General features: G+C 40.6%; 1 protein-coding gene across 2 annotated transcripts; it reads left to right on the forward strand.

Moving 5' to 3' along the window:
• The first annotated feature begins 2,185 nt into the window (after positions 1 to 2,185).
• Ube2j1 (ubiquitin conjugating enzyme E2 J1) lies at positions 2,186 to 23,344 on the forward strand. 2 transcript variants are annotated; one of them, XM_028780331.1, is made up of 8 exons: positions 2,186 to 2,415; positions 8,535 to 8,608; positions 9,418 to 9,549; positions 12,140 to 12,224; positions 12,826 to 12,931; positions 14,562 to 14,691; positions 15,803 to 15,922; positions 20,663 to 23,344. In XM_028780331.1, the coding sequence occupies exons 1-8, from the start codon at positions 2,385 to 2,387 to the stop codon at positions 20,939 to 20,941; spliced, it is 957 nt and encodes a 318-aa protein (XP_028636164.1). In that variant the 5' UTR covers positions 2,186 to 2,384; the 3' UTR covers positions 20,942 to 23,344. The 2 variants fall into 2 exon arrangements, with proteins under 2 accessions (XP_028636164.1, XP_028636170.1); XM_028780337.1 differs by lacking the exon at positions 15,803 to 15,922.
• Positions 23,345 to 23,428: the final 84 nt, after the last annotated feature.

Raw genomic sequence — 23,428 nt, forward strand, 5'->3', positions numbered from 1 at the left:
TTCTTTTGTCAAATATTTGAAAAGTACCTAGACGAAATGAGTGAAATGACTGAGGTAACACCATTTTGTCCTGATCTTACTCTGGCTCCATTTTGTGTCTGCTTGGGCACTTTTTTCAGCTTCTACCCCCTTCCCCAACCCCTGCAACAGTCACATCCGCCTTGGCAGCACATTTGGGACTTTCCATGGCTCAGATACATAATCAAAATATTTGCTGGTTATATAGTCAAAACAAATGCAAACATGTTCCCCTGACAATGCCATCGTGGTTTCTCTTTAGACATGCTATACTCTGAGCTTTGGTGCTGAGAGTCTTTGGGGCAAGATCCTGCTCTTGGTTGCTGGCTTAATAAAGAGCTGTAATTTGGCCTTATATATGTGTGGTGGTCTGTAACTTCTCACCTGGACTATAACAGTAAAATATACCAAGAGGCTAAGAACCTGCACTGTACTCAAAATAAATAAGGGAACTTAAATAAACTGCTTAATTTCTTCACGACTTCAATTTTCTTCAACTATAAAGATCATCTGTGTTACGGCCAACACTCATGAAGAATAAATGAATTGATCCAGTAGAGCCTGTATTAAGATGTCAACGCTAAGGGGAAGGGACCCACACTCAACAGGCTTTGTCCTTCTCTTGGGAAAGGGAACACATGGGGATTGTAGCTCAAAGCTGTCAAGACTCTGAAGTGTTTTGAATTTCATCTTTTGTTTTTTGTGGTATCTCCCGAGACTGATTTAAGCTTGTTTTTTTTTTTATTTTTTAAAGTTATCTTCAGGATTATCAAGAATAAGATGAAAGTTCTTCCAAATTTAATTTGGGATAGAGTCTTTTTGTCTGCTATAAATTTTTACTTTCTTCTAGGAAGGAATTTGTTCTGAAAACAAAACAAAAAGTATTCTTTTGACAAACCTACATTTCTGGGAAAATTAATTTTTTTTCCCACCAAATTAACAGTTAAGAAATTTGTAACCTTTAAGTAGCATTTACTCCCTCTTTATCAACATATTTACCCTCTCTGTACACGTTTCTATTTAGAGAAAAACCAGAGTTGGCTTTTCTCTTGCAGTGATGATCTGTGATGATTTGTTGTTTTTACTTAAGGTCGAGCCCCCAAGGACGAGGTGTTGTGGCTTCAAGAATAAAAGAAAAGGGAAACATCCTTATCTCCTTTGTTCGGAAGAAGAGGAGAGCCTCAGGGGAAAGTGCCCTCGGGCTGGCTGGTGGATGAGAATGACTACACTCCCTTGACAGGCCTGGGTACGAGGCCGGTTGCTGAGCTGGGCAGGTTGTCAGATGCTAAATTTGAGGAACACAAAGAATGAAAGCTTAATGAAGAAGTACATTCAAGTTTGGTTTCGCTGGCTTCTCTATACATCAGATTGTCAGAAAACATCACATTTAATGGCTTAAAAGGTGCCATTTAAATCTTTTTTCCCCTCCCACTTCAGTCGGCGGGGACAAATTACGACTTCATGTACAGCCTGTTAACTTTGACAATATTATAAAACAAACACTAATTTTTCTAATTAGTTAATCTTCATCCCACCTATAACTTCCTCTAATCTCTACTAGGTCCCTTCTTTCTTGAGACTCCTTTCCCTCGTTAATCCTTCTGAACCATATTTCCTCTGTCCTCCACAATCCACAAAGATAAACGTACCGTATCCCCTCAAGTCTGACCTGCTTCCATTTATGTGCTTTTACTAAAATTTCTGGTGACCCTTGGTTTTATTTCTGGAAGGTTCTGGTGCACCCCGAAAATGGTGCCTTAGCTAATCGCACCGCGGAGCTAGAGGCCACGAGTACACAAGCCTACTCCGGTCCATCGTACCGAGTCCAACTGCGGGCTCGGAGAAGCGCACGTCACGGCGGGGGAGCCCCAGGCCGCGCCCGCCCGCCCGCTGGCTCGCCCGCAGCTACGGGCTGCGCCGTTCCTCCGAGCTTCCCGCGAGCTCCGGGGGAACCTCTGAAGAGCCCGCGGCGAGTCGGTCTCCCCGGATGGGCCGAGGAGACGACGAGGGTGCCGCTCATCTCCTCAGGTCCCCGGGCGGGCTTCGCGGGGCCGCCGCCGCCGCCGAGTGAACGACCGCCACGAAGCGACTGCCACGTCAGGTCGACTTCACAGACCGGGCGCTGGCGGTGACGCAGCGGCGCGTCGGGCCGAACGTCAGCCCCGCAGGCCGTCCGCAGCCCGGCGCCCCGTTCGGCGACGCCCCGGCGCCCGGCCGGCCCTCAGGGAGGCGGACCCCGCGGCCGGCACCTCGCCCGCGGTCGGGCTGGACTGGGCGGTGTCAGCGGAGGCCCTCGCCAGGCGCGTCCGCCGCGCGACACCGGGGCAGCTGCGGCGCGAACGAGAGCGGCAGCGGGGACGTCCGCCATGGAGACCCGCTACAACCTGAAGAGCCCGGGTGAGCGGGGCTGGGACGGCGGGCGGGGACCCGGGACTCACGGCACGGCGCCTTGGCCGGCTCGTGTCCGCCGGCCCTCGCGGCTGCTCCGAGCTCGCGCTTTACGCGAGGCCGCGGCCGGTCCGGGGGTGCAGGCCGCAGGGCGGACGGCCGCTGCGGATCCTCCGATCTGCTGGCGCCCCGTGGCTCCTGGCCTTTTCTTCCCCGTCTCCGCAGAGGGAAGCTGGAGACAGCCAAGCCAAGAGCAGGTGTACAAGCGATGTCTGCTGGACGTTGGCGGCCGGTACTGCTGAACATCCCTTCCGTACCCGCGTCCTTAGTATCCCCTCTGCCTCTGCTGACGAACTTTTGTTAGGTGTTTGACTCACATTTGAGGAATCTGTGTTTGAAATATCCCATTTCAGTATTTGGAGGATAATTTATAGACATAAAGAAAATGTCCTGCAACCAAACTAGTTGAACTGTGTACTTTAGAATTAACCATGATTTTGGGAGTGAATTGCTGATATGAATTTCTTTCTTTTAATTAATGCCCCCAGACAATCCTGGCCTCCAATTATTTTTTTGGTGCATTAAAAAAACGCAAAAACATTATCAGTTGTCTAATCTTTTAAGGCAGATATCTGGAGCCTGTAATAATTTGTTAGGGAAAAAATAACCTTGATAATTTGTCAAGGAAAAAAAAACCACTCCCTGTTAGCTCTGAATAATAAGCCTCAGGGTATTGATGATCATTGAGCTAGAACTCTTGACACTGTTTGTTTTCTTTCCCACACTACTTCTTAGTTTGGAATTTAAATCTAATATCCTTATGGGAAAGTGTTGGTATTGTGAATCTCTCTTTTTTTCTTAATTTTTTAAAAAAATTTTAGAATATATAAACGAAAAGCCTGAGAATATTGGCTGAACAGAATATTGTTAGCTTGAATGCTGACAAGTGTCCTTAGGTGACCAAGTTTTGTTTAAAATTTGGCCATGCCTGTGCAAGAATTACATGGCTGAATTTTAACGGGCCACAATCTCTGTTTTCAGCCCATCACTTAAATCCTGAAGAATAAAAAAGGTCAGAGAAAGTAGAAATGCCTGAATTTTACCATTTTGATGGCAGAATGATTAAATTAGTTAGACTTTTGTTGTTGAAGTTTTTTTTTTTTTTGAGATAGTTTCTCTGTGTAGTTCTGGCTGTCCTGGAGTTCACTCTATAGACCAGGCTGGCCTCAAACTCAGAGATCCTCGTGGTCCTGCCTTCCAAGAACTGGCATTAAAGGTGTTTGCCACCTGGCTAAATTAGTTGGACTTTTAAAATAAAACTGTAGTAAATTGTATAGTACTTCTGTAGTTATACAGTTGCTCTAGGTCAGCAGAGGTACTTATGGAAATGCCCAAAGAATAATGCACTGTGAAATGTTGTCAGGAAATTGCTCAATCTTTTTAAAATGATTTCCTTTTACCTATCTTTTTATTTATGAGCATTGGTTTTTTGCTTACCTGTGTGTCTGTGTGAGGATGTCAAATCCCCTGGAACTGGAGTTACAGACAGCTGTAAGCTGCCATCTGGGTCAGTTTACAGGGTCTTCTGGAAGAGCAGGCAGTGCTCTTAACTTCTGGGCTCTTGCTTCAGCCCCAAGTTGCTCCTTTTTAATAGGTTATTGTCCTAAGATTGTGGTAAAATTTAAGTAATGTACCATAGAAATTTAATCCATTCCTAGATGAGTATGGTGATTTGTGCCTTTAATTTCAGCATTTTCAAGGCAGAGGTAGGCAGATCTATGTGAGATCCAGCCTGATCTACCTAGTGAGTTAATTTTCAAAGTATGTTGAACTTTGGTTGACTTTTGTATCTGTTTATAAATTCTATCCTCTAGGTGATGATATTCTTTAAAAAGCTTTAAAATGTCTTTCCCATTGATGTAGATGATTTTGAGTTCATAGAGAAGTGGTTTAGATAACTATAGAACTTGCTAAAATGCCGAGAAGTCTGGTGATAATGCCTGCTTTGTTTTATTCTCACATCTTCGTTATTTGTAGATTACTGACAGTGAGGGGAAATAATCGAAACTTCTCATTTCCTATCTGCTAGTGTTGGGTTATCTCAGAGATAAGGCTGGGAACATCTAAGAGAATATAATACAGATAATGGTAACTTGTGTCCTGTGTATGGTAACTTTGTTCAGTTTTACCAGAAGCCTGGGAATTATCCTGTTCATATTGTTGGTATCAACTGAAGCTTCAAACTAATCAAACTTCCCTGGGAACTCAGACCATGACAACTGGTCTGCATAGAATTATGTGATTGAATATTTTTACAGATTTCCCACAGATTGAAAAGGTCTCTATGAGTTGTAAAAACCAAATTCATTGATATCCTAACCTTCTTCAAACTCATATATTTCCCTAAAATCCATATCCCACGGATTCATAGCACTCAGGAAGCTGCCACCCTTCACACACCAACCCAAAGCCTTTGCATGCTAGGTAAACTAGTCTCTCACTGAGATATCTTCCGCACTGGTGGCATATTCAGTCTTGGTCAGCTCTTTTATCTCTGCTGTGTGGTGGAGGTGTTACTGTGTCACCAAATCCACTAAACAAACAAACACTAGATCTCAAATCAATAGAGTTTGAGCAGTAATTGCTTAGCAGCTCAGAGTTAGCTTGGTTAGCTTGCTGGGCAGGGTTGGTCAGGGCTTAACCCCTGCTTTCCTTTCCAGCTCTCTCACCTGCCTCTCTTAGGCTCTTGTAGCATTCCCACCAGACCCACTCTCCAGATGGTATGTCTCCATCTCTGCTGGAGCCTCTGTTTGGAATACTTTCCATTGAACCCATCTGAAATTCCTATTACTTCTTCAAGCTTCTATAAGGTTCAGCCTTCTCAGCTCCCTTAGGTAGGCTAGGTAGTCCTTAACATATTCATATCTGGTCAATACTGTCACAGTGTCTTCAACTTTTTTTTCAAGTCTTCTAATTGCTATAAGCTTGTTAAGGCAGGAAGTTATTCTTTTTCTCTCTCTACTCAAACATTCTTCACATGTGTATTGTTTGTTCATTTTGTTTTAATCATTTTATTTTTATGTGTAGGAATGTTTTGCTTGAATATGACTGTGTTAATTATGTGCGAGCCTGGTGCTCATTAATGCCAGAAAAGGGCACTGGAGCCCCTGGAAATGGATTGAGATCCTCCACGCGGCTGCTAAGGAATCAACCTTGTGTCCTCTAGAAGATCAGCCAGTGCTCCTAACTGCTGAGCCATCTCTCCAGCCCTCTGTTTTGTTTTGTTCTTAATATTTATTTGTTTGTTTGTTTATTTAGTGTGTGTGTGTGTGCACTGTGACACTCAAATGGAGGTTAGATGACATCTTGCTGGAGTCAGTTCTCACCTTCCATCATGTGGGACTCAGGTTGAACTCATGTTGTCAGGATTGTAGCATGTGCCTACCTACTGAGCATCTCTCTGGCCCATCTTTAATTTTTTTTAAAGTAAATACCTTTGCAGTGTCTTTGCAAGCAGAAACATTAATTCTTAAACTTTTGCTAACACGCCTTCATTCTGGGAACAGGGAGGAGGCATCATTTGGGGTTCTCAGATGAAAATCTTTAGCTTACTGCCTCCTAAAATTCACCATATCTTGGCAACTGATGATATTAAGACACTGACTTTCCAAGATATATTGATGTTTGGAAGACAATTGCCTATTAAACAAACTATTTTTATGTTTGGCCCTAAATTTAGTGTAAGTACAGTGAGCTAGCTGGGCAAAAGAAGAGGCAAATACTGGGACCCATGGAGCTTAAAGTCTTGATCCAGAGACTAAATGGTCTTCATAAAAGTAAGAGTAGGAATACAGCTGCCTTCTCTTCCCTGACTGATGTTATCCTCCACAGTCAGAGAATTCTAGGAAATAACCTTGCAAAGAGAAAGGACCTGGGGTTGAAGCAAGAGATGGATCGCCAGGAGGAACAGACTGCTCTAGCCCCAGTGGCCTAGCACCACTTTGTACTTTGACATTCTATAAAGATACTTCTCCTTAGGAAGCAGCATATTTTTATATGTGTTTAAAACAGAAATGTAATGGCTAATTTCTGTCTTGGTTCCATTTCTGTTGCTGTGATAAAATCCTCTAACAAAGCAGTTGCAGGGAGAGTGGGTTTATTTTGGCTTCCAGTTCACAGCTACAGTCCATTGTAGTGGGGAAGGCCTGGCAGCAGGAGCTTGAGTCATGTTGCATCTAAAGTCGAGTGCAGAAAGTAAGGAATGCTATGCTTAGCTTACTTTCTCCTTTTTTATTTTTTAATACAATCCAGTACCCTAGCTTAGGGAATGGTGCCACCCACAGTGGGTAAGTCTTTCCATTTTAATAACCAGATCAATGGTCATAACCAGCAGCTTATCTTCCAGGTGATTCCATATCTCATCAAATTGACAGTTGAAATTAGCCATTATAATATTAGATTTTCAACCTGACAGTACCTAGAATCACCTAGGAGATTAGCCTCTGAGTATTTCCTATGAGGGATTATATAGATTAGTCTTTTTTTTTAAAAAGTAAATATATTTATTTACAATCCTAGCATCTGAAGTCAAGAATCAAAAATAAAAATCTAAAGTAAAGAAAAATAAGCCAGACTTTCTTATCCATACCATTGCTGTATTTTAAATGCACCAGACTACAACAAACTAAAAGAAAAAAAAATAATGTTTTATTAACTACCACGGTGTTATAATACACTTTAAATGTCCAATAAGGTAGCTTTTAAATCTAAGATAGTCTTAAAGATAACAAATGGACAGAATCCAACTTCTTGAAATATATGAATGGTTGTAGTTATAGGTACATTTAGGAAAATTGTAGAGCTCTTACAAGACCAGCAATGTAATTTTATTTTGTACATTTTTAATTGAAAGTATAAACAATCATTTAAAAAAAGAAAATACAGCATAATAAAAACCATACATTTCTTAATTAAATGTATTGGATGCATATAAATTTTAAGGAAAGAAGCAAAGAAAGGAAAATGGTTGATATTTAAGTGCAGACTACCTAGATTAAAACAACTTTAAAAAATATAAAGTTTCTAGTTTCTATGACTAATATCCATATGGTTGGAGTATTGTCACTGAGGAAATGATTTTGTTAGTCTGAATATGTTATACTTTATTGGTAATTTATAATGATGGCTTTTAAGACCCGGGCAGACATATTTTTGGAAACAAGATTGGATTTATAAAAAAAAAAAAAAGTCTTTGCTAAGATGCAATACACTTTATTATTTTTTGGTCCTCCAAACTTCAGGAAAAGGGGTAATTCACTACAACATTTTACCACTCAATGCTTCAATCTACATGACTAAATTAGTCTTAGCTGTGGGAAGCACTTATTCCATGGTCTGAAGTTGTAAACTGATATAAAAGGGCGACATGAGCTGTTTCCGACTGTGGATGTAGTGTAATCGGCTAGCTGTTGCATGATTTCCCCACCATGAGGAATTGTGAACGAGGATAAACCCTTCTTTAAGTTGATTTTGTCAGGGTATTTATTACAGCAACAGGAAAAGTAATACAAGAGGACTTCAGTTCTTTTCTTTAAAAAAATTATTTGTGCCAGGTGGTGGTGGCGCACGCCTTTAATCCCAGCACTTGGGAGGCAGAGGCAGGCGGATTTCTGAGTTCGAGAGTTTGAAGCTAGCCTGGTCTACAGAGTGAGTTCCAGGACAGCTAGGGCTGTACAGAGAAACCCTGTCTCGAAAAAAAAACAAAAAAAAAAAAATTATTTGTACTGGCTGGTTTTATGTGAACTTGACACAAACTAAAGTCATCAGAGAGGAAGGAGCCTTAATTGAGAAAATGCCTCACTAAGATCTGTAGGACTACCTGCTTTTCGTTTGGTTAATTTTAAACTACTTGATTTTCTTTCAAGAGCTGATACCTGACCTTTGTTTTCTTCTGTCTACCCTCTGTGTTCCAGGCTGGCCTTGAACTTAGAGATCACCTGCCTCTGCCTCCTGAGAGCTGGGATTAGAGGTGCGTGCCATCACACCTGGCTAGAAGTTTTTAATTAGTCTGTGCTGATCACTTGGAAGAGTATATTCTAACTATCTCCACTTTATGGATTTCTTTTTAGCTGTTAAACGATTGATGAAAGAAGCCGCAGAATTGAAAGATCCAACAGATCATTACCACGCTCAGCCTCTGGAGGTCAGTCTGTCTCCGCCCTCCTTGGGATTGCAGTACTGTAGTATTAGGACAACTTTAGAACTGTGTTTCCTTTCCTTGAGTAGTTAATGGAGTGTTTGTTTGTTGATCGACTTTCTTCTGTTTCATGAATGTTTCATTAGCCTTTCATCAGGCTCCTTAGGCAGAGCTGACTTAGGGCCTATGTAAGAGGGTTTCACATGCTAACCTGGTGTTCAGTGCTGAGGGAGGGAGTGTAGTAGACAGAATCTCAGACACTGTAAGGAAAGAAGACTCAGATCTTGTGGTTCTTGTGCTTTCATCTGTGAAAGGAGGATTCCAAGTGGGCGTACTCAGATTTCCACAGTGATAGTGAAGATACACGTGTTACAATGTGTAAGAATTTTGCAGTTAGGAAAGTAACTTGCTAACTGTATAACAACATAGAGCCAGTCTGTTAATATTAATAACCAGCTATACATAGTGAAGAATACTTTTTAAAGGTTTGGTAAAATAACTCAAAATTATACTAATGATTTGACTATATTTTCACTAATTGATAGTTTAATTAAATTAATCTTATTTATGAATGTATAATGGGACTCAGAAACTTTAAATTCTGTGTTTAAAAAGTTTTTAGCTCTTATAAGACATAAAATTTACATTAAATAATACATTTCACTTGTGACTTTTGAGGCATTTTGAGCACTAGAAACTATTATAGCACTATTATAAAGCTTTTGATTTTCCTCACCTGACATTTTTGTTACTATTGATAAAAATGATAATACTTTTCAATGTTCTTGATCCTGTGGAACCTTGTTTTTGTTTAGGATAACCTTTTTGAATGGCACTTCACAGTTAGAGGGCCCCCAGATTCCGATTTTGATGGAGGAGTTTATCATGGACGCATAGTACTGCCACCAGAGTACCCCATGAAACCACCAAGCATTATTCTGCTAACGGTAAGAGCTCATGGCTTTTTACAGTGTTTGCAGGTTAACTTTTCCAGCTGTCTTCGAAGGTAGTCTGCTTAGTCATAAAAAATGAAGCAGAGCCAGGCGGTGGTGGCGCACGCCGTTAATCCCAGCACTTGGGAGGCAGAGACAGGCGGATTTCTGAGTTCGAGGCCAGCCTGGTCTACAGAGTGAGTTCCAGGACAGCCACGGGTGCACAGAAAAACCCTGTCTTGAAAAACCAAAAAAAAAAAAAAAAAAAAAAAAAAAGAATGTTATTCTAATTTTTCCTTCAGAGCTTGGACTATAGAAGTGCAATATTTTTTCCTCAGAATAATTCTGAGGAAGCTGATGCATCTGTGAAGTACTGGTGATACTAGTGAATGCATGTGTCATAGCACCGGTGTTAGGATTCAGTGAGTTCCTGTGTGAGGGTGCTGGCCATGCTGCTCGGCACAGCATGGTGGGACTGGTGGTGCAGCTTAGTCACACATAACCAGTTTTACATCCACCTCACTTTCTTTTCCCAAGTGTCCTCAGATTTATGATGTCTGTCTCACTGGATTGACAGGAAAATGAAAGAGGATACTTCCTGTATTATAGCTCTTAGGATGAGGCCTGCCACAGAAAGCTTAATAAATGTTAGTTTATTTCTGTTTCTGTCAGAATTTCTGTTTGTTTGTTTTATTTTCATGTGAAAGACTATTGATATACTCTTTTGATTGATAAACTTTTCTTCCTTCACTTATGTTTAATTTTTTCCAAACCATGAAAAATGCACCAGACAAACACACAGACACACATACCACACACACCACACACACCCTACACGCCCCCACACACATACACACCCCACACACACATATACATACCACACACATACCACACATCATACACACATACACACATACATACACACACACACACCTTTTTGTTGCCTTGTTTTCCTCTTTGGTAACCTTATCTTGTTTAGGCTATTGTAGTCTGGTTTCACAGATTTTTTTTTGTTGAAACATGCTTCCTTTACCTATCTGAGAATTGCCTCAGCTTCTCAGACTTCATCTTATTTGCTCTAACTTTTATCTGACCCAAGGGTGAAACGAGGTGTTCATCCAAAGCAGCACACTAGCACAGCTTGGCTGTACTTGGGAGGATGCAAAAGGCGTTTGTTTTAGAGTCAACTGGCAGGGCTCTGACCAGTGTGTGCCCTTTCCATAGCAGCGTATGTAGGTTACATATTGCCTTTGAAATTTAGTTTTTGTTTCTGTCTAATGGAATGTTGTTGTGGCAAATACAGCCACATTCTAAAGTTCCTGGCATCTGGAAGCTACTTAACAAGCACTGGGCCTTACTGCTAATTGTTAATGTTGGTATAAGGCTGGAACGTCCCTTTAGGCTCCCATTGATATCTTAACTGGGAGAAACAAGTAGTCTGAATAAGGGCTGGTATATGGAGGGGACTTGTGTGTATACATGTGTGAGTGTATGCGTGTGACCGTATGTGTACCTGTGTGTGCATACATGCATCTATGTATGTATATACATAGATCTGTGTGTATGTGTGCATATATACCAGTGTGTGTATAGATGTATCTGTGTGTGCATGTGTGCATGTATCTGTCTGTGCACATATGCGTTTGTGTGTGTGCATGTGTGATTCTGTGTGTGTTCACCTGTGTGTGCATGCATGCACCTGTGTGTGTGTGTGTGTGCATGTGTGTGCATATGTGTGTATGCAACAGTGCTGAGCAGTAGGCAACAGTAGCTCTTTACCAGTAGCTAAACAGTGGGTCAAGTAGATTTACAGCACTGGAAAGCAGCTCTGCCCTCCTTAGTGGTCAGTATCGCCTCCTCATTCACTTCCTTTCCTAAAGTCACTTCTGACTTTGATTTAGCAAATGTTGATGGATTATGACCCGGGGATGTGGATGAGGCAGGACTGAGTCAGCCTCCTCCCAGTGGAATGCTAGTTCTACCTAGTGTCTATCCTCCTCATCTTCTTCCTTAATGTTGAGGCCACTTCACCTGTTCAGGATTGCAGCTGCTTTTCATTTGTGAGAATTAGCTTCAATGGTCACCTCTGAAAGGAAAGGTGCCAAGAGTCTCTGAGTCTTTTCCTGCTATCCAAAATCATGATTGGTGCTCTTCTCTGATTGTGTTCTCTCTAATTTAATGGCATCATCATTCTGAAAAGACTCCTGTCTCATAGCCACCTCTCCACACCCTTCCTCACTAACTAGTCAGGTGACTTTGGCCTTAGGTTTAACCTGACCTTTATGTGTCTTACCGTTCAGCAGGTCTAGTTCTGTAGTAGGCACGGGGCATAGCATCAGTAAATCTTTGTGTGCTAACTATTTAGCCCTGTCTCAGAAAGGTGCAAATACACCTTCTACAAACAGCCTGTATTATTTATTCAGCCTTTAATACATATTTTTGAATGTCTATGAGAGGACAAAAAACTATGTCTAAATATTTAAGAAGATAATAAATATTACCTTTAAATTATTATGCATATTAAATATAAATATATTTATTCATAAAAAGGATAAGGCATTAAGTGGACTTTCGAAGTTTTTAAAATGTGTTCTTTGTTTCTAAGGCTAATGGACGGTTTGAAGTAGGCAAGAAGATCTGTTTAAGCATCTCAGGACATCATCCTGAAACCTGGCAGCCTTCTTGGAGCAGTGAGTATCAGTGAATACAAGCTCCAGTCACTACTCAGTTTATGATAATGAGTTCCAATACGTTTTTGAGATTGAAGGTGTTTTGGCTAATATGTGACACCATTGGAGCATTATCAAACATACTTTCTCATATGTAAGCTTACATGTTACTTTAATAGCCTCTCACTTGCATCTCTTCTGAAACCCTTCAGATCTTTTTTTCCAGAGCTAACTTAATTTCTCTTAAGGTTTTATTTTGTCTGTGTGTTTGTACACATTTGTGTGAGACCAGCAGCTGTTGTGGGGTGTCTTATTTCTCTTCTGCCTATTTTTTTGAGGCAGAGTCTCTTACTGAACCTGGAGCGTGAACATTTTAAGACTTTGTGGCCCAAGCAAGTCCTCCTGACTCTGCTTCCCTAGCATGGGTTAGAGTTTACACTGCTGTGTCTACCTGCTTTTTCCTTTCTTAAGACAAACACACAGAAAGCATGAGAGTGTTTGAGACCCTATGGGTCCTTGTGCTTGTGCTGCTCATCTGGCTTCTACCCCAACCCAGCTCCTGCCTAGCCCAGCTCCTAAGTCCGCTCCTCTCACTGAAATTGTGTTGTTCGCTTTGTTTCAGTAAGGACAGCCTTGTTGGCCATCATTGGGTTTATGCCAACTAAAGGAGAGGGAGCCATAGGCTCTCTAGATTACACACCCGAGGAGAGAAGAGCACTTGCCAAAAAGTAAGTTTCTTGTTAGGGCTGAACACTATTAGTGTCAACAGTCTCTTTCTCTGCTGTCACCTTGGCTAAGGATCAAGTCTTAGAACTATAGAAATCCAGTTCTGCAGATTTCCTTGGAGTGACCAGAATATAAAAAAATGATGTCATGATTATTATTATTTTTTTTTTGTAGTATTAAGGATCAATCCCAGGATTCTACCCCATGTGAGGCAGGTTCTTTTCCACTGAGCGGGATCACCAGCCCACCTGTCTCATTCTTTTAAAAGTAGTTGATGGATGGGAGAGATGGCTCAGTGGTTAGGAACGCTGGCTGCTCTTCAGAGGACCCAGGTTTGATTCACAACACCCACATTATGGCTTATAACTGTAACTCCAGCTCCATAGGATCCAACTAACTCCTTCTCTGGTCTCGGTGGGAACAGGAACACATGAGATGCACAGACATACATGCAGGCAAAACATCCATACACATAAAAATACTAATAATTAAAAAAAAATTGCTGATGTTCTTTGAGATTTGTTTTACTCCAGTTGGGAAACATCTCCTGGAAAGTATTACTGGTCCTTTGTCCCTCTTTAGCTGATATCACAGGTGGCACGAGCCAGAGCCCTTCTTTATTTATAGCTGCCTGGAAGATCAATTCCCTGGGGTGTAAGTGAATCCACTCGATCTTTTTAGCCACTTATATAAAGTAGATATTAATAAATGATCTGGGACAATAGAAGGAGGTTTTCTCAGGCAGTGACACAGTAGTACTGCCTTTTCAGGGTTGGTTTTTTTTTGGTGTATGTTTATCTATAGATCATAATAATTCATTAAATTCAAACTACCATTTCCTTTTGGTAGTACTGAGATAATGGAATCTGTTTTTATTTCTTGAGACAGGGTCTTACTGTATACCAATTCCCTTAGCCCTGGCTGTCTACTATTTAGGCCTAGCTGGCTTCATACTCACAAGTTCTGGGATTAAAGGTGTGTGTCAACACACCTGGCTATAAATTCTATTTTTAATTGGCTTTTTTTCTATCTTACATGTTTCTGCTAAGAGATAACTGAAGCTTCATATTAGACCTTTTCACAGACTTTGAATAGGCTCATGATCTGTGTTCTTGAGGATAGTATCATACAGTATAGTAAACAGTTTACATAAATATGTTGCCACTGTCGATCTGAAGCGAAGCTTATCTTTCTTTAGGTAACTTATTTTTTAAAAATGAAGTCTAAGCTGTTTTTCTAATGAAGACATTTATCTCGGAGCTAATACTGCCTTGATTGTCTCACAGCCTATAGATGAGTGTACTGTGATGTTAAGTGTTCTTTTCTTTTAGCCATTTGGTATTTAAGTATCTTTATTTTCTTGATATTTACTTATTTTTGTTTTATATTTATGGGTGTCTTGCCTGCATGTATGTGCATATTTCTGTGCATCATGTGTGTGCAGTGCCTGTAAAGATTAGAAAGGGCATCATTGACTCCCCTAAAACTTAAATTACAGATGCTTGTTACCCGCCACGTGGGTTCTGGGAATTGAATGCCGTCTCTTCAATCCCTATTTGAGCATCTTAATAAAAAGGAATTAGTACTCAGCTGTTTGGTGTATGCTCATTGAACAACATTGTATCCTACCAGATCACAGGATTTCTGTTGTGAAGGCTGTGGCTCTGCCATGAAGGATGTCCTGTTGCCTTTAAAATCTGGAAGTGTTTCAAGCCAGGCTGACCAAGAAGCCAAAGAACTGGCCAGACAAATTAGTTTTAAGGTACTTTAAATTCCTAAACTTCCTAAACAGATCCACCTATGGAGCCCTTTTGATTACTGCTGAATTCTAGGAAAAAGGAAAGTAATATGCTTCTATTGAAATGAGATTTTATGAGTAATGTTTTATTACTATAAAACATAAGGTACACTCATGAAAGCATAGCAGTTAAAACTAGACTGGCATATAAGACTGCGTTCAGATCTCAGCTTTGCAGTTTACTGTGTGCTCACGTGTCAGACAGAGTACTTTACCATCATGTGCCCCCTTTACACTTGTAAATAATAACCTGTGCTTCCTTGTGGGATTTTGTCAGGCTATGTTAAATAACACGTGTGCTACATGTATTATAGCTGCATTTAGAACTATCCCTAGTGCTTTTTAAATCCTAGCTCTTTTTAAACAAAGTAACCTCACCTCCAGGATGTTACTGCTGTTAACATTTTGGCAATTTCCCCTTTATCCCCCTTTTCTGCATATTTTACCCAAATATAAAATTTATATAATATTTTAATACTTTGAGTAATCACCCTCGTGTTTCTGGAATTCAGTTAACCTGTCTGAAGCAGCATGCCGCTGCCTCCTCTTACTGATTTTTCTGCCCTCTGTCTGCTTCTAGGTCCAGTTCTTGGGAGTTTTTCCTTCAGTGTTATCATAGTTCCTAGAGGAGGAAGTAGAACTCTTGATGATACTTCCAGGATTCCTATTGTACTTACAATGTTTTCTCTGAAGATCATAGGGTCAGATGTGTTTTGATTTCTCAGATTTGAGGAATACATGCAGCTTGTGCTGATTAGTTACAATAAGGTCTGGTCAACCTGGGACTGTTGACTGTTGTTACAGCCCCAGCTAGCCTCACAAGCCTGAGAGTCACCTAGAGCTTTAGTTTGTAGAGGTTCTTAGAATTGTAGGTTGGGAACCATAGGCGTGCTCCTTAGTGGGTAGCGGCTCCCTCAGAATGCAGATTGTCCTGTGGAACAGATGCAAACATGTTCGGAGCTTAACTGAGAATAGATAGGAAAGGAGCAATGCAGATCAATTCAGGAGAGGGAGTTAGCTGATTGTTAACACATTCCTTCTTATAACACTGCTCTTGGGTATATCTTATTTATAGGCCGAAGTCAATTCATCTGGAAAGACTATCGCTGAATCAGACTTAAACCAGTCTTTCTCACTAAATGATTCACAAGACGATTTACCTACAACATTCCAGGGTGCTACAGCAAGCACATCGGTATGGCTCTTATCTTTTAATACACACCACACACACACACAAACACACATATTTACACATTGTACCCCCACACACACACCTTAACCACATACTACACACACCACATTCCACAAACACACACATATACACACCACATACTACACACACACCATACTACACACACACACACACCACATACTACACACACACCATACTACACACACACACACCACATACTATACACATATACACACATCTTTTTGGATTAAGATAAGATCATAGATCAAATATTGAAAATTATGTTTTTCTTAGTAGTAGGATTTTAGCCCAGCTGCCTCATTAATTATATTGTTTTGAACAAATCTTTTTGGACTTCAGTTTTTTGAATTTTTGTTGTTGTTGTTAAGTGGGGTTAGACGAAATAGTTTCTAGATTTTGCTGTTCTTTCAGAATGCTATGACTTCTTTAAAGTCAATACTAACATGTGCTAGCCTAGATAAAACATGCTTATTAATAACTCTCTAGTAGATACTAGGCACTGATGAGAATTCCCTGAGCCACAGTCTTGTGTTGCCTCAACTTGGCCTAGTACTAGTGACACATGCTCTCAGGTTAAATTCAGTCAGGGTTTAGTGAGGTCAGCAGTACTGCTCCTCAGACATACTGGCCGTGTCCTTAGCACTGCAGCATTCGGCTGGCAGCTCTGTAGAAGCATACACACAGAATCTAAACTCTGCACACAGCCCTGTGGAACTGCTGCCTTGTGTGGGGTCAGTGGCCAGCAATTGTTGGATGAAAAGAGTGTCTTGGGGGTGGTGATAGCTCTGCTCTGACCAATTGCTTCAAAAGTGGGTCAGCAAAGATAATCAGAGAGACTGATTGCAGACAGTACTGTATTGGTGCTGACTGGTGAGGATTGTGAGGGGAAAATGGCTTAGCTTTCAGCAAGGTGAACTTACTTCATTTGGAGTCAGTTTGGTTACAGATTATTTGAGTAGGAAACCACGTCTTATATTTCCCCCTGGTTCATAGAAGACATTTACTGATTTAGTGAGGGAGTTGTGCACATGCTACTATGTATATGTAGAGGACAGAGGACAACTTGCACGGATCAGTTCTCTTCTTCTACCCTGTAGGACCTGGCATTGAACTTAGGACATCAGTTTTGGCAACAAGCATCTTTATGCACTAAGCCATTTCATTGGCCCATTTCACTGACTTCAAAAGTTGGAAAACTGAAAAAGAAAATTTATCTACTATAAAGTGGGACTATATAGCTTTGAGTGGCTTTCTTTCAGGGAGTAAGATAGATACATCAATATGCTTTAAATCTACTGTGCAGTACTTTGTTACATATTCTAGTTATTTTAGTTATCATTCAGTTTGTCATTAATTGTCTATGATTTAGTGCCTTTATAGAGTAAGTGGTCTAGGAAAAATACCGGATGATAGCTTGTGTTTGTCAGTCTTACCAGTGTTTGTTAGTCTTACCAGTTTCCTGGGCCCACCCAGGGATTGAAATTCTGAGTAAGCCATTCTATTTTATATAAAAAAGCATTCCAGGATGGCCTGGTAGGTAAAGGCACTGGCAGCCTGAGTTCAGTCCCTGGAACCCATGTCAAGGTGGAAAGGACCAACTTGACAAGTTGTCCTCTTGACTTCCATAAGTGTGACACGGCACGTGTACCCACATATGTTATGTGCATGCTCACCCACAGTAAATAAGGAAACATTCTATTTAATATAAAAAGCAAACAAAATGGACTCACTGTTGGTTGTTCTAGTTAGTATGGAAAATTTGCTATATATTGCTAGCTACATACCTGCGACTATAATTATTTTAGATAGGAAAAGTTAGTATTTCATACCATTTCATCAGCATTTAGCCAGTTATACAAAAGGTATCTGAAATATAGAAACCTAAATAAAACATTATATAAGCCCTTTTGGGGACAGGTTTCAAGACAGGGTTTCTCTGTGTGTAGTCCTGGCTGTCCTGGAACTTGCTCTGTAGACAGGCTGGCTTCAAACTCACAGAGATCCTCCTGCCTCTGCCTCCCAAGTGCTGGGATTAAAAAAAAAGCATGTGCCACCACCGCCCATCAATAAGCAATTTAGTTAAAGTACATGTACTAAAATATTGGGCATCAATTGATTAATTATAAATTCTGTAGTACCAGGATCAAACCTAGAGTTTTGTGTGTGCTGGGTTATTTAATTAAAAAAAAAAAAACCATGGTTTTGCTATGTTGTCCAAGTTAATGTTGAATTTAGCAGCCCTCCTGCCTCAGCCTCCCAAGTGCTGAGATTACAGACATGCTTTAAGGGTTGTTTCCTGACTGTCTCAGTCACACTAATAAGGAGATGGAGAGCCACTCTAGGTAAGCTCACACACAACTTAGCTTTTGAGTCGAAATCTGAATGCCTCCAACAGGATATGTTTGTTTGTTTTTTAAATAGACTATTACTCACATTTTGCACTTCTTAAGGGATTTTTTTAAAGATTTATTTTTATTTATATGAGTACACTGTTGCTGTCTTAAGACACACCAGAAGAGGGCATTGGATTCCATTATAGATCGTTGTGAGCCACCATGTGGTTGCTGGGAATTGAACTCAGGACCTCTGGAAGAGCAGTCAGTGCTCTTAACCGCTGAGCCACCTCTCCTGCCCCTGCAAAGGATATGTTAATAGTAACAATATTAGTAATGATTGACATTTACTAAGTCATTGTGTATCATAAGTACTTTATGTCATTAATCCATTTAATCCCCACAACTGCTGAATTAGATATTATCCACATCATACAGATGAGGGGCTGAGACTTAGGTTAAATAACTGGCTTAGAAACACACATCTAGTAAGTAGGCGAAGCCAGACTAGAAATAACAAAGGCTCATTGTTTTGTCAATTTTATGAGCAAGATAATCTCCCCTCAAACTAAGGAAAAAGAATCATACACTCAATACAAGCTTTGATACAAGTCAGTGTCTTAGACTGTAGTGATATCACCGTCATGTGTCTCCCTTAAGAACCTGTTCCTGGATGGGTATGGTGGTGCATGCCTAGAGCCTTAGCATGGGGTGGGGGATGAGGCAAGAGGATCACAAGAGGATGCAGAGATTAGACTGTAATGTTTCTTGTTTTTGTTTTTTCGAGACAGCGTTTCTCTATATAGCCCTGGCTGTCCTGGAACTCACTCTGTAGACCAGGCTGGCCTTAAACTCAGAAATCCGCCTGCCTCTGCCTCCCAAGTGCTGGGATTAAAGGCGTGCGCCACCACCACCCGGGTAGACTGTAATGTTTCTTTATTGGCTACTGTAACAAGTTGACTGACTATGGGCTCACTATGTGACATCTGATGGCACAGGACCTCATATACCATACAGTTTTCTGTATCTGTGCTCTTGTGGACAGACTGCCCCTTGGAGTCTAGATTGTAAAGAATAATTTTAAGAAATTCAGATTATTTAAGCTTTTTTCCTATGCTAGGGATCAAACCCAGGGTTTTGTGGATGCTACGAACATGCTTTGCCACCAAGAGGCATCCCCACACTTTTGTATTTTGAGATGAAATCTTTGTATGTAGCCCAGGCTGGGCTTGGATTTACCATCTTGTCTTCACTCTTTGAGTGCACTATTACAGGTGGGATCTCCCACACCCAGTTAACATGTTGATGTTGAAAAGAATGTCAAGCTTCAAGTGGACGTTCTGCAAGTAATTGCGATCAGCAGTTCCCCTCATGTTTGAAGCTGTTGCCAGCACAAAGCTTAGAATTTTAATGATATGGGTTATATTATTTGATTATTTAAAGTGTTTACATTTTTTCTATTGGAGAGTATTTGAAATGTCTTTTATGTAACTCATATTATACTAAGATATTTCATTCCTATTTCTTGTCTTAAAGGATAAATATGTTCTAATGAAAAAGCGGTTCCTAGTGAATTAAAAGCCATCAATGCAGTCGAGGCAGGTTACTGAGGCTGTGTGTGTGTGTAGTTCTATGTTTTATGGCATCTTTGAATGTGCTATTGCTAGTTTTAATATCTCCAAGACAAATCTGAGATTTTGAAACCCTTGTGTCACATGATTGTCACCTGACTGAGCAAGTCATTATGGCAACTGGAAGATGCTACACCCGGGGCCATGGGGGACAGTAATGTACACAGCGGAACACACTGAGGCACTCATGGACCCAGGATGCTCTCACAGTCTAAGTTACTGAATACTGAGTAAAAGATGCTTAAGACTTGGGTTTAGTTCACTTGTCTGAGATTATGGAAAAGGGTAAGCTGAGTTTGAAAATAAACACATTTTTACAATACTGATAGGAAAATTTGTGGTTTAAAATTATTTCCTTATTGTTATTGATGGAGGAATGTCAGTGTGGTAAGTTAATGCTAAAATAATCAGTATTCTTCAGGATCTTCTGAAAGAAGAACAGTGCCCAGATGCTTAGCAGAAATTGCTGTCACTGTGTCTGCCATCTGGAGAGAAACAGCCACACTAGGCTTTTGTTTGCTGGTGAACAAGCTCCTCCACCTCATAGAACTCAGGATAACCTGTATTTCTGGCTTATTCATCAGGGTTGGTCCCTAGTCTCCACATTCAGATGGTTCTTGATAAATTTGCCTTAGTCATATTTAATACTCTAGGTATTCTCAAAATGTTAACAAGTGCATGTACAGTGGTTTTTTGTTTTTGTTTTGTTTTGATTTTTTTTTGGCCAACTTCAAACAGATTTTCTTATTATTTCTTAGTATGGCCCCCAGAATCCATCAGGAGCACCCTTGCCACAACCTACCCAGCCAGCTCCTAAGAATACCTCCATGAGCCCTCGGCAGCGCAGAGCCCAGCAACAGAGTCAGAGAAGGTCGTCCACTTCCCCCGATGTACTCCAAGGCCAGCCTCCAAGAGCCAACCACACAGAGCACGGCGGGTCAGCCATGCTGATCATCATCCTGACTTTGGCACTGGCAGCTCTTATATTCCGACGAATATATCTGGCCAATGAGTACATATTTGACTTTGAGTTATAATGCTGGCTTGTGACTTAAGAGCTGTGACTCAGTTGCTTCATTAAACATTCTGCATTGGGTATAACCTAAGGATTGTTTACAAAAAGATTATTTTGTATTTACCCTTCGTTACTTTTTTTATTGTTATAAATTCATTGTGCTACAAGTAGACATTCAGGCTGTGGTCCAACAGTTTGTCCTGCTTAGGTTAAGGGACTGGAAGCCATAGTTCCTTGTCATACTATTTAATCCACTTCACACACAGTAACTTATTGTGGTTGCTCACACCCACGCTGCTTTTCTATAGATTTGCAATGCTTTTCTATGTAGTCGTTTGGAATTTTCAGATAAAAGAAGATGTTTCCACGGTGGAGTATTACTGGTTACTCAGTATCACTTGCTGAGTACTGTCTTTAGTTATATAGACCAAGAGGGATGAAGAATGGGGGGGGCACATTGTTCACTTGTCTTCTTGAGAATTGTCATTTATAGGAGAGACACTGGGTTTGCCCATTCTGTGATCTTTCTATTTGAAACTTTGTGCAGTGAGAATAATTTTATTTCAGACATTTATGAAGATCTTTGTTATATTTTTGTTTTTTGGATATTACTTGAAGAGGAAAGACTTTGTAGCCGCTTTGATATGAACCATCTCCAATATGCACATAAATGAAAAGACAAGAGGCTTTCATAGCCTGGCTCAAGGAAGAAAGGGTCCAAGCCGAGAAGTTGTTTGATTTTTCTTTCACAAGTAGGTGAGGAGATCATAAAGTTTGAATCTTTACTTTCACTTGTACGTGGTTTGAATGATATGCCCAGCTCTGTAATCACTACAGCTTTTCATTATTCCAAAAATATGCTTAGTGTTCAAATTTTAATAGAAAAACTCAGGGCCCAGGTAGCAGTGATAGATTAACCACAAACAAACCTTTATTTAGAATTGTCCACTAGTCAAAGCCTAAGAAAAATTTAATGAAAAGTCCATCCATTCCTTAGTACCAGTGAGTCCCCCAGATGCTGACGTGCAGTTCTGTCATCTCAGTGCCTGGTGAGACCGCTTAGGACAATACTGCCTTCAGCATGTTCCTTCAGCAACCTCGAGGGCACTTTTGAGGGTCTTGCATTGCCGATTTGACTGGAAAATATAGGCAGTTCTCTGCCTTAAATATATCATGCTCTCAAAGCCCATTTAGAAGGTTTTGTTTTTGTGTTTTTTTTTTTTTAAGGACAACTGAAGAATATAAATGGTATTTGGTTCTAGCTCAGTCCACTGTTAACTCATAGGTCTCTTAAGTGTGTGGAAAGGTAGTTGTAAAGTCCTGTGGTTTTAACTAAACATAATTATGGGCAAGATAAAAACAGCTCACAAAATCATTTTAAAGGTGAGCTTAGTTTTCCCTCCTGTCATGTGACGTTGGCATCTGTCACCACTGAAGGTAGTTTTCATTTGTATTTGGGAGCCAGGTTTGGTTGTTACAGTTGTTATCTCAACACCTAAGGTTTGAAAAGGCACTGAATGCTATAATAGAATCTTCCAGTTAATAGAGTAGATTTTATAGTTATTGAAAGATTGTTTATAGATGAGGTTGGTAAAATCTAAAAAGCCCAAGGACTCTGTGAAGACTTCATGTAAGGAAGGCTATATGTTACCACTTTAAAAATAATATTCTTGCCATGAAAAAGTATATTCTGAGGTCTTAGTTTATAATATGAGAAACTTTGGGTCCATGATCTAGTAAGAAGTCAGTAACCCAATGGGAAGCCTAGGTGGCCTTCCCAACTTAGGAGGACCCTGACGCTGTCGCCCTGTGCTGAAGTGGCTCATGTGCAGCTCTCCCCCAAGTCAGGCCTGGCTAGCCTTTAGAACTCTGTGACCTTGTGTCTTCCATGGACACCTGTGCCATGTGGCAAGGGTTGTTCCGAGATCTCATCCACTCTTCCTCACTATCGCTAACTGGCTACCTCCTTATGTGTGTTGGCATTTTTTAGCACCTGATACACACATCAAAGTGGTACGTTTTGCTTTTACCCCTGATATGCTATCTAAAAATTGTCCACCAACCCCCACCCTGGGGTTAATGAGCTCCTGGAAGGGCCTCTGTTGTCAAAGCCTCAGTTTAACCCCCTAGATCCAGCATAAGACACAAACCATGTAGAAGCTGGCAGGTAAAGTCTTAAATTCTTGTTTTCCCAGTTCTCCGATTTCAAACTCAAGGCTTCTTCACTGACCAGCATAGCACATGACTACACATTAAAATAGCATGCTCGAAAAAATATGCCTGTTTTGCCTGTAGCAGTCTAGCCCATGAGCCTTCCAAATCTTCTGTATGTGGGTGGGGCATTAATGTAGCACTTTAAGTTTCCTTGCTGCTGCTGTTGGTTTATTCTACTGAAATAAACGATTTCCTCAAGCTTCTCAATGAATTTTTGAAAACTAAGTTATTTGCTGGTGTTACTATGAAAATGACAACATTCTCTATTTCAGGAGAATAAAAATTCTGTTTACTC

The sequence above is a fragment of the Grammomys surdaster genome, unplaced genomic scaffold (assembly GCF_004785775.1).
Source record: "Grammomys surdaster isolate TR1022 unplaced genomic scaffold, NIH_TR_1.0 97, whole genome shotgun sequence".
Lineage (NCBI taxonomy): Eukaryota > Metazoa > Chordata > Mammalia > Rodentia > Muridae > Grammomys > Grammomys surdaster.